Here is a 13,454-nt window from a genome sequence, read left to right on the forward strand (position 1 = left end):
CAGAGCAATTCCATTATTAGAAAGGGACAAAACTATTCCCCCATGGCCCCACATAAACCATCATCCCATCCGCCACCCCCCCTCCGGAACCCAATCTTGCACCTCTGCCACCGATTTACTGGCTTAAATCGCCCCACTGTGAACATGAGTTCTGACTGATGGCAAAATGGCCCCTGTTGGGGGTTTGTCGGGACCCCCAGCGCCTTCCGTAAGCCCCCAAACCCCGAAGGACTCAGGCAGAGACGTCCTCTCTGTTCGGGCTTCCCGGTCGCTCTGACGCGGCCGGGAACGCCCCGTTTATTTAGGTTGCACGCGGCGGCGTGCATCGTCACGCTGCCGTGTGCGCGCCCAGTCATCGGGCAGCGCCACACTCCTCCTTTTTCCGGGAGAACAATAACAATACTAATCCTAGACACTGCAAACCAAACCAAACCAAACTGAATAATTAACATTTCACGAAACCCCATGTTCAAAACACCCCTTTATTGACATCCACCCGGGTCCCCTTACTTAACAGTTCTCATCCTCAGGACAAGCAGCCAGGTGACCCAACACGTAATCGCTGAGGTGAGCAGGTTTCCCTCGCCCAGCCCTCTGGGGGTACCTCCTGCTCACCTCCGGCACGGGTGATCTGTCCAGGAGCATGCCCCGGGCCGGGGACTCAGGCAGACAGGGTGTTTCCCCTTCATCCTCAGGGATCTCTCCTGGGTCTGGATCAGGAGGTGGATCAGTTCTTGGATCCCGCAGTTTCTTGAAGAAACTCACATTGCGAGTTACCGCCAACCGTCCGTCCGATGCAGTTACCATGGATCCCCGGACTGCGACGACATCCAGCGGTTCCGGTTCATACGGTAGGGAGAGCTTCCCATGGGGATGCCTATTCCGAATGAGGATCTCATTGCCAGGCTGCAGCCGCTGCGGGCGAAGCCCCCTCCGAGCGTTCTCTTGCTCGATCCTCAGCCGTCGGTCCATCTCGACCTGTTGGTCATTGATCACCCCAGGTTCTTTCTCTCCTACCTCCGGTAGCAAACCCTGAGGACACCGCTTGAAAAATGCCTCAGCCGGGGCCACTCCAGTGGATGCATGTGGTGTGGTGCGGTACACCCTCAAACTGGTACAGGGCTCTCTGGAGCGACTGCCCCTGCCCCTGAGCAATTCTAAAGGTCTTATTTAGAGTCCTCATGAGCCGTTCTGCTTCGCCATTGGCCCAGGGCCAGAGGGGCATGATCTTCCTGTGCACCACCCCATAGCTCTCCATCAGCTCCGAAAAGCGTTCGCTCTGGAATGGCGCCCCATTGTCCGAGCACAGCGTACGTGGGAAACCATGGGCCGCAAACACCTTTTCCACGGCCACCACAACGTGCTCAAACGCCACAGAGTCCACAAACTCCACCTCGGGGTATCTAGAGTACTCGTCGACCAGAACTAGGAAATGGGTGCCCATGGTGGTGGATCCAAAGTCCGCATGAACGATTTCCCAAGGGCGCGTCCCCATAGGCATTGTCTCTATTGCAGGTTCCCGCTGCAGGGGAGATGCCGCCTGGCACCACACACAGGCCGCCACAAAGTCATCCACCTTGCGTTCCAGCTCAGGGAACCACACCTTCAGCTGTAGGCGTGCCTTTGTCTTGGCGGCACCCTGATGACCACGGTGAGCCAAGGCGATCACCTCGTCCACCTTCGATTGGGGCACCACAGTCCGATCTCCGCGGAGCAGAAGGCCAGAGGTTGAGAACGATAATTTCTCCCGGACTTTCCATAGTTGCTCAAGTCCGGTTCTGGCCTCCTGGGTGCGCCCCGCCAGAGCCTCCAGCACCGACTTCCAGGAGCCCTGTTGCATCGAGTGCCTTAGGATCTGGAAGCACTCATCTTGCGCTGCAGCTGCCTCCAGCTCCTGGAGAGGCATGGCATTTGGCGTGGCTGCCTCCACCACCCGGACATGCTCTTCTGCTTCTTCTGCACAGGCATCCTGGACTTCGCCTGCGGACACCCCAGGGTTTCTGGAGAGATAGTCTGCAGCGTTGTTCGCCCCTGGCCAGTATAACAAGGTGACTCCATACTCCAAAAGGGCGAGCATCCACCTCTCAATGCATGCCGGTGGCTTGGATGACGCCCCTGCTAGGATGGGAAGCAGCGGCTTGTGGTCTGTCACCACCGTCACCGGGCGTCCAAGGACGTAGAGCCGGAAGTGCCGGCATCCCCACAGTACTGCCAGCGCTTCCCGCTCGATCTGCGAGTATAGCTGCTCCGCATCGGACAGGGCCTTGCTGGCATATGCCACCGGGCGGACGCCCCCACCGCTGTCAATTTGTGTTAGCACAGCGGCCAGGCCGAATGGGCTGGCGTCGACGATGATCTCCGATGGTAACGCTGGATCGAAGAACGACATGGTGTCTTCAGCCGCCAGGGCACCTTTTATGTCATCAAAAGCCGCCTGTTCTAGCGGGCCCCAGTTCCAGATGACGTCCTTCCTGGTTAATGCCCTGAGCGGTTCCGATCTGGAGGCCAGATTTTTAATGAACCGTCCACAGTATGTAACCATGCCTAGGAAACTTCGCACCTCAGACACGGACTCCAGAGGCTGCGCCTTCTTTATGTCCTGCACCTTCCGGGCTGAGGAGACCCCCCCCTTCTTTGAATACAAAACCAAAGAATTCTATCGATGGTCGGAGAAATTCACACTTCTCTTTGTGGAGGGTGAGTCCCAAGGATTGTAGTCTTCCGAACGTCTTCGCCAACCGCCTCAGATGGTCTACCTCCGTTCTGGCAAACACCAGGATGTCGTCGCTTATGTTCAAAACGCCCTGTAGATCAGCCAGGGTGCCCCGAATAATGTTCTGGAACACCTCTGCTGCCGAGGACACATCAAAACTCAGTCTCTTGTAGCGGTATAGCCCTCGGTGTGTCGTGAAGGTGGTAATGTACCTCGACTCGGGGTGGAGGACAACCTGGTGATAGCCCGCTCGAAGGTCCAGTTTCGAAAAGAAACGAGCGCCCTGTACCTCCGCAATGATGTCATCAATCGTCGGGGTGAGGTGCCTCTCTCTTAATGGCCTTGTTCGGGAGCCTCATGTCGACGCAGATTCTAACAGCATCGGGTTGTTTAAGCTTCCGTGCCACCACTATCGGGGACACCCAGGGCGTCGGGCCTTCCACCTTTTCTATAATGTCAAGATTGACCAAATTGTCCAGCTCCTTGTCGACAAGTTCACGGAGGTGGAACGGCACCCTTTGATGTTTCAGGGCAATGGGCTGCACCGACTCATCAATGTGTAACCTCACTGGGTCACCGGCCATCTGCCCAATCCCCTTGAAAAGTGCGGCATACTTCTCGAGCAAGTCATTAATGTCCTCTAAATAGACAGAGTATGCGAAGCTGACGATGCCGAGGGCCTCTGCTGCAGCACAACTTATTAGCGTGTTGGTGCTCACCGGTGTCACGTAAATAGTGCTGTGATTTGGAAGCCCTCATGTTCTACTTTTGCCACGAACACACCGTCCAGAGGGATGGGGTCAACACCACCGAAGGCAAAGATGTGGGCCTTGGGAGCAGCCAGCTTGGGGGGCTGGTCCATGGCATCATAGTGTCCCCAGGCCATTACATTCACCGACGCCCCAGTGTCCACGAGGACGGGGACTAGAGATCGGTTCACCTCAACCATGCACCTTGGCTGTCTCCTGTTCTTACTTTTCAGGATCCCCACACTCGAGACAAAGAAGATGTTCTCTTCCTCCTCTTCTTCCGCTTCCTCCACCTGGGCATCCTCCTCAGTCTGATCCACCTGAGCGACGTTGGATGGTCGACCCTGGCGATTGAGACTGGACTGTCCCGGGCCCCTCGGTACCAATACAGACATTGCTGCTTTGCATACCCTCGAGAAATGATCCGGTAGCCCACACCGTCCACAGGTCTTTCCAGCCGCAGGGCACTCAGCAGGGTGAGGCAGGTCATACCCACATTTTTGGCAGATTTCTCCTGCCCTCCCGGCTCGATCCCGGGGACTGCTGCCAGGTCTTCGGGTGCCCCTGCCACCTCACACATACCTCTTCGGTCTTGATGGGGCGCGACCCGGCCTCCATTCTAGCTGCCCTCGCCTCTGACACCTCATGGCACCTCCCCAGTTCAAGGATGTGTTGAAGTGTAATTCCAGGCTCCCTTAGCACCTGGCGCCTTAATTTGCCTGATGAACAATCAGCATTATCCTGATCATGTCCTCCGCATCACCCCAAGCACAGGCCAGCGAGAGACGCCTTAGGCGCCCATAGAAAGTATCCAGAGTCTCATCGTCTTTCTGTTTGGCAGAGAGCATGACAAAACGTTCATAATCCGCATTGGCGAGAGGCAGAAAGTAGGCCTGCAGAGCGGCCTTCGCCTGATCATATGATCCATCCCCTGGCGGAAGCGATTCAAAAGTCTCTTGGACAGATGGACCTGCCGAGTACAGCATAGTTGCCAGCCGGGTATCATCATCTACCACCTGGGCAGCCCGAAAGTACATGTCCAGGCGGTCCACCCACCTCCTCCATCTGGGCCCCAAACTGGAAGGTGGGCCCGATACATCAATCTCCGGGATGGGCTGCAGAGCCGCCTGTGCACGTATCTGAGCCATAACGGGGAGGATCTGCTGAACAGGTGCTGCCACAGGCTGCGCTGGAAGTAGAGGACCCTGAAGGCCTGCCTGACCACCTGGAGGCTGCTGTGCCGGCTGCACTGGAGGCAGCAAACCTCGAGGTACTGCTGGCGCATGTGGAGGCTGCTGCACCGCCGCTCCGTCCTGGTCCTCAGTATCACTCATCCGTTCGAGCGCACAGGCAACCCCAGTGTGGAAGACAGGGGCCGCAACTCAAACACCAAGTCCAAATACCTCCAGCCAGCACCATTGGAGAAAATAGCTGCTGCACCACACCTCTGCGATGATGAAGAGGATGAAGATCAGTGGGGCCACCAGTCTGATGATGAAGAAGATGAAGAGAAGCCTCAGCTTCCAGCTGCTCCAAAAATTAGGACAAGAAAGAAATATGGGCTAAGCAGGCCCAGCCATTGTAGCCCTCCTTCTTGCTTGCACTCGACGTAGGAGACCCAGGAAAATGCAAAACCACCATATTTTGCATAGTTACATGCAGGTATCACTGCCTGCTGACATAATTGCCAAAAATTAGGCCTGGGTGCACTTCTCAGCTCAAACCGGAGCTCGGAGAAGTTTCACGGCCTGATTCACAAAATGGCCGCCAGCCGCGTGTGTAACGCACGGCCTGCGGGCCGGAGCGAAGTCTCAAGGCAACCTCGCTGCAATAAAAAAAAAATTGCCGGTCAAGTCACCGCCGGGCCCAGGCATTGTTTCCCCCACTCATCGCCACTGTTGGGAGTTTGTCGGGACCCCCAGTGCCTTCCGTAAGCCCCCAAACCCCGAAGGACTCAGGCAGAGACGTCCTCTCGGTTCGGGCTTCCCGGTCGCTCTGACGCGGCCGGGAACGCCCCGTTTATTTATGTTGTACACGGCTGCGTGCAACGTCGTGCCGCCGCGTGCACGCCCAGTCATCTGGCAGCGCCACAGCCCCCATCGCAGGCTCCGAACTAATGATAAACAATCAAGGGAGTGAATAGTAAGTGCACAGTGGCAAACCGTGCTCCAGCCAATTTTGCCAAACACATATTGCACTTCTGCCCATTTTCAAGCTGGTGTGCAACACATCAATCGCATGTGCACACATGTATCAGGCTTTGTTTGAGAACAATAACTTGTCTTCACTTGAAGATGCACAGGTCAGACATATTTGACATTGGAAATAGCTTCATGAGGTTTCCTCATTTTTGGTTTTATACAAAGAGGGGAAATTCGGCTGGATTAAAAAAAAAAAGTCTTGGGTGTAAAGGCCTTTAATCAACTGGAGGTCAGGGGAGTGAAGGGGTCTGTGAGGTTACCCAGAAAGGAATATTTCAAAAGTGGAGTGCTTCAGATCATGTGGTGCCAAATTAATCGAAGTAGAGACAAGGACTTGTGAGGAGAGCAATTTTGAGGGCCTTACATATCAGCGAAAGCAGTTCTACTACCCTTCAAAGAATGCAAAGACGATGACTGCTTTGCAGGGAATGGGTAATGTGCTTGAACTAGTAGGTTTCTTAATCGGCCATGCTTCAGGGCTCTGCACGTCTTATTTTTTGAGCACCTAATCCCTTCATTTGAATTTCTGCTTCGCCTGAGTGCCTAGGGGCAATCTACTTAACCGCGTCTTTGGAGAGAAACACAATATTGTGTAATGCGATGTGTGGAGGTTAACCAACCAATGTGATCAGAAAGAGGCTTGGTCGATGAGACAATGATATAGATGTAGGCGTTTGCCAGTTTTTCAATCTGGTCTCAATGGCAAATTGGGGAAACAGGAAAGGCCAAGAATAAAAGCTGGGACCAAGTGGATGCAGGTAAGTATCCAGGGAGAGTGTCCAGGTTTTAAGAGCGACAGCTTTAGCGTGTTTCTGGCCTAGTGCTCCTCCAGGACACTCTCCTATTCATGGTGAATGCACCAACAGCAGCACTGGAGCATCCCAGAAGCGAGGCGCTCCAAGCTGCCAGAGCATAAGCAAAAGGAGTAGATGTTCACTGATCTTTCTGGGCGTGTTCCAGAAGCAGGCCCCATGAAAAATGCATGAATGGAATGGCCGTCCATGGAACGCTGCCCAGAACTTGACGGCAAAAAAAGTCACCTAATAACTTTGACAGATGACCAACCTATTGTTTTCATACACATGCGTGATATACACGAAGTTTATAAAAGAATCGGATTGTTGGCATCGGATTAGGCATTTCTATCGCTCCTGGAAGAAAGAAAAAAAAGACTTTTTTTGAAGGAGCAAGGAACTCCAACCACAAAAATCTTTAGCTTGCAACCGGGCTGCAACTTCAATTGGAATACAAGTAGTACGCTGAACATTAAAGAGCAGGAAAAGCAAAATGAACGTTCACTTTTCTCATTTCATCAAAGTCCATATGCTAAATTAAATGTAATCTAGTGCAGAAAAAGCGTGGAGTTCCTGGCGAAGGAAGCGCACGTCTAAAAATAAGCAACATCGAGTATCGAGGGAGACCACAGGAACCTCAGTAAGGCAAATGGCGTCTTGAAATGACAAGGCCAAGTACTAAAAGACAAGCAAAGCAGCTAACCTACAGAGTCAGCGAATAACACCAAAAACGTCAATTACCAATCGAAATATTCAAAACGTGAACTGCCAAATCCAGGCCGCACAAACTGGTCAAGAGGTGGTGCAGCACGGTATCAACATGGTTAGATCGTCTGCCAGCCACCCGCAGCACTCCTTGCCTTGCGTCCTGCTGCACACCTACAATACCAGAAGACCGCCAAATAAGTAGTGTTGCAGATTCAAAGATACAGGTAGAGCCATGTAGGGAATCCGTGAGTAAGCTGTGAGTCACACTGCGCTCTTTTTCGAGGACTTTTCACCTGCATTTTTCCTCTGTCAACATCTTGATTACAACCTATGATAGAGCTCGCTTTTGAAACCCACATTGAAATGGTATCATTAATAAATATATCTTATCCCAGTAGGCAAAAGGACAACAAAAATCGCCCTCCAAATTGTCAACTCAATTGCTTGTGTGTATTTCACCGTCTTGTGATTATCATTTTACATTTGTGTATGTTCACAATGTCACAGTGTGACTTGTGGCATGCTGAAGTAGCAGCAGGTTGTGGATATATCAAAAGAGGGGCACGAGAAAGAAGGGGCTGAGATGAGCAAGGGAACGTGGCGTAAGGAGGATGCAAAAGAGTGGTGCCCACAGGCCACTGTCTGTAGATAAAGTCCCAAAAAATTGTCTTCATGGCTTTTCAGGATATACACAAAACACCTCTTGTCAGCAACTGAATCGAGAAGAATCCATATGGAAATGGTAAAATGCGACTTCCAACTGGGCACCCTGTTTTAAAGTTAAAAAAAAATGCAGATAGCAAAGCCTGGTTACGGCAGGGGTGCACAATCTCAGGTGGCTCTATGCCAGCTATTAGTAGCTCATACTAGCCTAACTTCATGCCCCCAAAAACCCACCATCGTCTGGACAACAATGGCAATTCACCTAATAAAATAAAATCACCCCTGGAACTTTCACAACAAATACGCAGATGGACCAAAAACAATATGTGAACTACTGGATCCAAAGGAAATCCTCTGGAAATAGACACATGGAACTCAAACCCAATACTCCTTCCTTCAGGGGAAGCACGTAGGAAACCAGCACGGCACAGGTGCAGTCTCACGTGGCTCCAGATCAGCTCCTACAAAATACAGCTGTGGCATTTGGAGACTTCTGACTACAGAAACAGGTGTACAGATGTCAAGCTGCAAGCTGCTGGCTAGGTATGATTGTCATTCGGCTGTGGCATGAATGCCAGTTGGCCACACACACACACAAATCACCCGATTTCTTACTCGCCAAGAGTGAACTATTCCTGTCAAAGGCTCATGTATATTTTCCCGGAAAAATGTTTTTGTTTACGGAACAAAATGGTAACGTTTTCCTTTTAAAAAAACTTTAATTAAGTTAAAAAAAACTGTTCAATGTATCGTATGGTTTCAACGTAAAACAAAACCCAAACATTCTTGAGTTATGGTTCCTAAAACAACCATAAATTGCCATGGCAAGCGGAACCCCTACAGCCCAAAAAGCCCAAGCGTCCCACTGCCTCTCAAGCTGAGAGGTAATACTTTATTTCACCCACAGCCGTTAATAATAAATACATAATCCATGCATTCATATAAATCAGTAATTTACCAACCATATTAAAAGCTTGTCATTTTTCCAAATATTAAAAGTGTACATTTTTACTATGTCCCCACTTTAACAATTTCTAAAAACATTTAATGCATGTAAACACACATCTTAAATAGATCCACCATTTTAAAAATCTGATACCTCTACTATGAGCATCTTTAACACATTTGCAGACATCGACAATACATTTAATATAATGAAAATGAATCAATAATGATACTGCGGCCCTACAAGCTCTGATAGCTTCACACTTGAAGTGAGGTTTAAGCCATAACCTTCCTAAATACATGGATTCTGGGGAAGTGCGCATAAAATGGAGTAAATCTTCCTCGACAAGTTCGCAGGTGCAGTACTTAGTGACCTCCTGCCACTTCATGCAATCCTTCAAAGGAAACAATTTTAACCTAATCATTAAAAGAATTCTTTTGTCCTAAGGAGATCTTAACATGCCTATGTCAGCATTGCAGTCTTGGACATAGTGTAAAAGGACATGGTCACCTGACATCAAAAGTGGCCAGATTCAAAGCTAAACACTGGACACTGGAATCTCAGCAGAGCATGAGAGGATTAAGTGTCAGGCCAGATCAGAGGTCCACACGAAGGTTTGGTGTAAATCTGCCCAGAGGCTCTGCAGAGGACAACAAAAATGGGCCTTTGTGATACAACAAGGGAAACACATTGTTGTGAGCACCCTTTAACTTTCCCCCTCTACTCCTGGTAGAGGCCCTCAAAACTTTCCAAACACATTCGGAGTTGGGTCTATACGTGTTTACGAAAGTTTTGTGAAGAATCAGGGAAGGTGGCAAATTTATAAGAATCTCAAAATGTCCTCTTCTTAAGGCGAGTCCAGTTTAGCTAAAACTACAGGTCGCCATCAATGACTCTGTACAATATACAACTGCTCAAGAGTGAAGATTCAATTGATACAATAGCTTCAATACTGGACACAGTCCTAGCAGTCCGGAAAATGTACAAAACAGCCACATTTCAGCAGCTGGATCCAGTGGAAACCACATGAAAATTGTTTTACAGCAGCCCGCTGTTGACACATGCTTTTATTTGACAATCAGGTTATCTATACCATAAAATGATCATGCACCCCTCTATGCACCATCACAAATACATTTTAAACAATATGTAATATTCCTGCTATCATTAAGCCTGCGTTCACACAAAAAGGATTAATGTAAGTAGGTGCTCTGATGAAAAGATATAGCAGTTTACCTAGGTGTGAAAGTTTTTAATAAACGCAGACAAGAAAAATTATATAGTTCAAAGATCCAGGGGTGGTGGGTGCTTTGATGATGCACACATCACGGATGCTTTACAACAAGGGGTTTCACGTCAGAATCATGATACCATAAGGCGTGGGTATGCACTTATTACATGATGTACGCTTGCCTCACTGATTCCAAAAATCTAACCTTGGTGCACTCTATCTAAACAAGAGACAGGCATTTCTCAAAGATGTCTGCAGACCAGTTTCTTCAGCATGGTGTATTCGTGCTTCAATTAAAATGATGTTGCAAGAGACGTGGATAACTGCAAACAATTTCAATGTTATGCAGGTAAATAGAATAGACTCGAGATCATGTTCACCCAGGCCAGAAATCTTACATCACAGGTTTAACCCTTGAAACCATGCCACAAGCAAGAAGGTGTTGACATTCCTTGAGGAGTGTCATTTGATGGCTAGCCTTCGCAATCCCAATTTATCGCGCGTGGTTGGTGCAGGTGAATCCCCCCCCAAGATAAAGGGGTGATCATATCAGACATTAAATGCATGCCACCTAATGTGCCTTCCCCCCACACGTTTTTCACGTTGCCTGAGAAAAGGCTCCTTTTTTTCCCCCGCCATCACTGTTTGTATGTCATAAGGCCATGATCTCATGAGAAAGCTTTTTTCTAAGTAGCAATGTCAATTAAATAAAGACCGATCTCCGATACATTCAGCTGTCCCTTCCAACCGGCTTGGAACTGTAGTCAACATGTTGTTTGAGAATTAAACCTGATGAGTGGCAAATAAGAAATGCAGTGTCAATTAAACTACACCAATGAACCCCACACCGAGGGTAGCACATATGTGACTATCTTTGTGAGAGTCTAGACACTTTACTAGGGTGCATCTTAAAATGAAGCAATTCAGCACGGGAGGTTGTATTCTGTACCAGGATTCATTGTTGGAGTCATCATACAACTTCCATAAACCGTGCATGCCCCCGCAGGCGGGAGATTTGAATCAACCTTTTCGGCACATTCATCATCAGTCAGCGTATATATTTAAACTGGTAATAGCCCGGCAGACTGAGAATGTGGCGGACGAATAGGATTTGATTGGTACTTGGTAGGGACACATTGGGTGCCCACATCAATTGTCCTAGCCATTTCATAGCGATAATAGTGCCTTTCAAGTTATCCTTGACATCCTGCTGTAAACACTCAGATTATAGACCCTGGTAGCACTAGATGAAACAACTCAAGAGACAATTACCAATATAATGTAGACCTACAACTATGAGAATAGGATGTATTTCTTTGAAAAAAGAATTTAAATGCAAAACCATAAAACATCAACATGTAAAACAAGAACATATGAATAACATTTATTTCTGTTCCAAAATGAAGACATGAAAATGCACTGTAGTTCTTCTAAATCTGCAGTAAATAGAAAAAAGGACAAAACAAAAGACAGTGAAAAATATCCAGGATTCTTTGGCAGCCCCGTGCAGTATTGAATTAGAGAGCTTCCATCCTGAACATGGAGCATGAAATAACACTGCAAAGCAATTATACAATAACTCTACTTCCAGGGTAAAGAAAATGACAAACAAGAGGCTAACATGCAGTAAACAACAAGGGAGAAAGGCAAGCAATTTTGGAAAACGTGACAGTGTCCTCCTTCATATGTGGCAAAGAATGAGTCTTATCGACAGTGTGTTGAAAGATACCAGACTTACCACACGCCTGTGTTGGATCTTGGTGGCACTGATGGCATGTTCGTTGAGTGCATGGATTAATCTGTGGTCGGTCCAAACACGACATTTCTGAGCCTTTATAATGCAAATCCTGTGATCTTGTAGACCCTTCATAGAAAGCAGAAGAGAACTATACATCAGATAAAAACATTCTATGGTCTTCTCAACTCACATCATGTAGGCTAAACATTATCACAATTCACATGCTCGTTCTCAAAAGTGTTTTATCCCTTGGAGTTGGCGGGAATTTCCATCCACAATAGTCATTCACAGCTCTGCTTTAACCAGCTACATCCTTTAATCCTATTGGCCATCCTCCAACCAATCCCAAGTATGTCTTTTGCTCTGTCCCTTTTGCACTGGCAAGTTGCACAAGTCTGTCAGCTTTTAAGAGCAACAGAACATTCCTCAACTGCTATTAGCCCCCCCATTCCTACTAGCCCCCTACAACTCCTATTGAAACACCCATCATGTGTTCATCAACATCCCGTCATGTAGTCATCAACACCTTCTTTGGGATTAGGCGCTGTACCTAAATCGGATTGCCACCCTTCAGCCCATTTCAGTAACGCCTCAACATCGCTTATGATTGTCTCCCAACCCTTCCACACCACACTAACCAGTGTGGAGGCTAACAGTGATTTCACGGCGTGCACAGCATATTATGTTTGAGTGCATCCGGTTCTTTGACACCTAGCATTCCTTCAAGAGATATTCCATGCACTCTGTCACTACCTCATACTTCCCAATATGCCCTTAGCGCTCCTGCCCTGCTCCCTTCCCTTATTACTCTAGCCCCTTCCTAACCATTAATAAGCAGGATTATCTGACGCCCCTATTCACGCCTGTAGAGGAAGCATGTTCTGCTGCATGTTCCTCGTAAGGGCTACTCTGCACTGGTATTCTCCGTTTCACAAAATGGACTCCCATCTCGGGGTCTGTGGGAGAAAATGGGCCAAGTCTCCCTACAGGATGTTCAATTTATCTTCATGCAGCAGAGTGTACGTAACACTGCGGCTTACAAGTGCTGCCTCAAAAGTGGCAAACTCTGTCTATGCCCTGTGCACCGCCAACCTGAAGTCAGCATAAAGGCATAGGTCTCCGGCATCTGGCTTCACTATCTGTGGTTATGCATCCACAGTTGTCGTCCAGGGGGTGGTCGGGGTAACAGCGACTGGTGGGCCCTCTCCACCATGAACATACTGGACAGCTTTGAATCTGGCAACAAAACTCCCTCACCAGCTGTCCATGTATGTGGTTACCTGCTCAGTCTGTTTGGACTCCGGCACCCACTGGACATGGGCATTATTCCTCTGTATGCATGCCCTTCCACTCTGCCTGCAATATCATGTATTCTCTGCTGCATCAGGTTCCATTCCCAAACCCTACACGCTGGCTCATCTCCCTCATTTCTGCCAGCACTGTCACACAGTCCAGACCAGTGACACAACAACCATTGGGGAGATCAGGCTTTAGGCCCCCCGCAGAAATGTTGGGCTATGTTGACGGACAGAACATGACAAACGTTGGCTGCATCTGCACAGTTAAAGGCCGGGCAATTACAAATGAAAAGCATTTCATTGTCACCACCTGCATCCTTATGCACACCTTTTTAGGCAATTGAAATCGTGATGGGAGGTTAGTACTTGCATGTCAGGGGAGTGCTTAGAAGGGCAGGACACGGCTTTTTCTC

At 48.7% G+C, this 13,454-nt stretch overlaps 1 protein-coding gene across 1 annotated transcript in view; it reads right to left on the reverse strand.

Annotated features, from left to right (window-relative positions):
• The window catches only part of TNFRSF19 (TNF receptor superfamily member 19), a 264,598-nt gene that overhangs the window by 19,476 nt on the left and 231,668 nt on the right, over positions 1-13,454 (reverse strand). Inside the window, exon 7 of the mRNA XM_069639109.1 lies at positions 11,744-11,869. Within this exon, the coding sequence (XP_069495210.1) occupies positions 11,744-11,869 (126 nt within the window). The remainder of the gene's footprint in view (positions 1-11,743; positions 11,870-13,454) is intronic.

This window comes from Ambystoma mexicanum, chromosome 7q (genome assembly GCF_040938575.1).
Source record: "Ambystoma mexicanum isolate Mex_15411 chromosome 7q, UKY_AmexF1_1, whole genome shotgun sequence".
NCBI classification, from domain to species: domain Eukaryota; kingdom Metazoa; phylum Chordata; class Amphibia; order Caudata; family Ambystomatidae; genus Ambystoma; species Ambystoma mexicanum.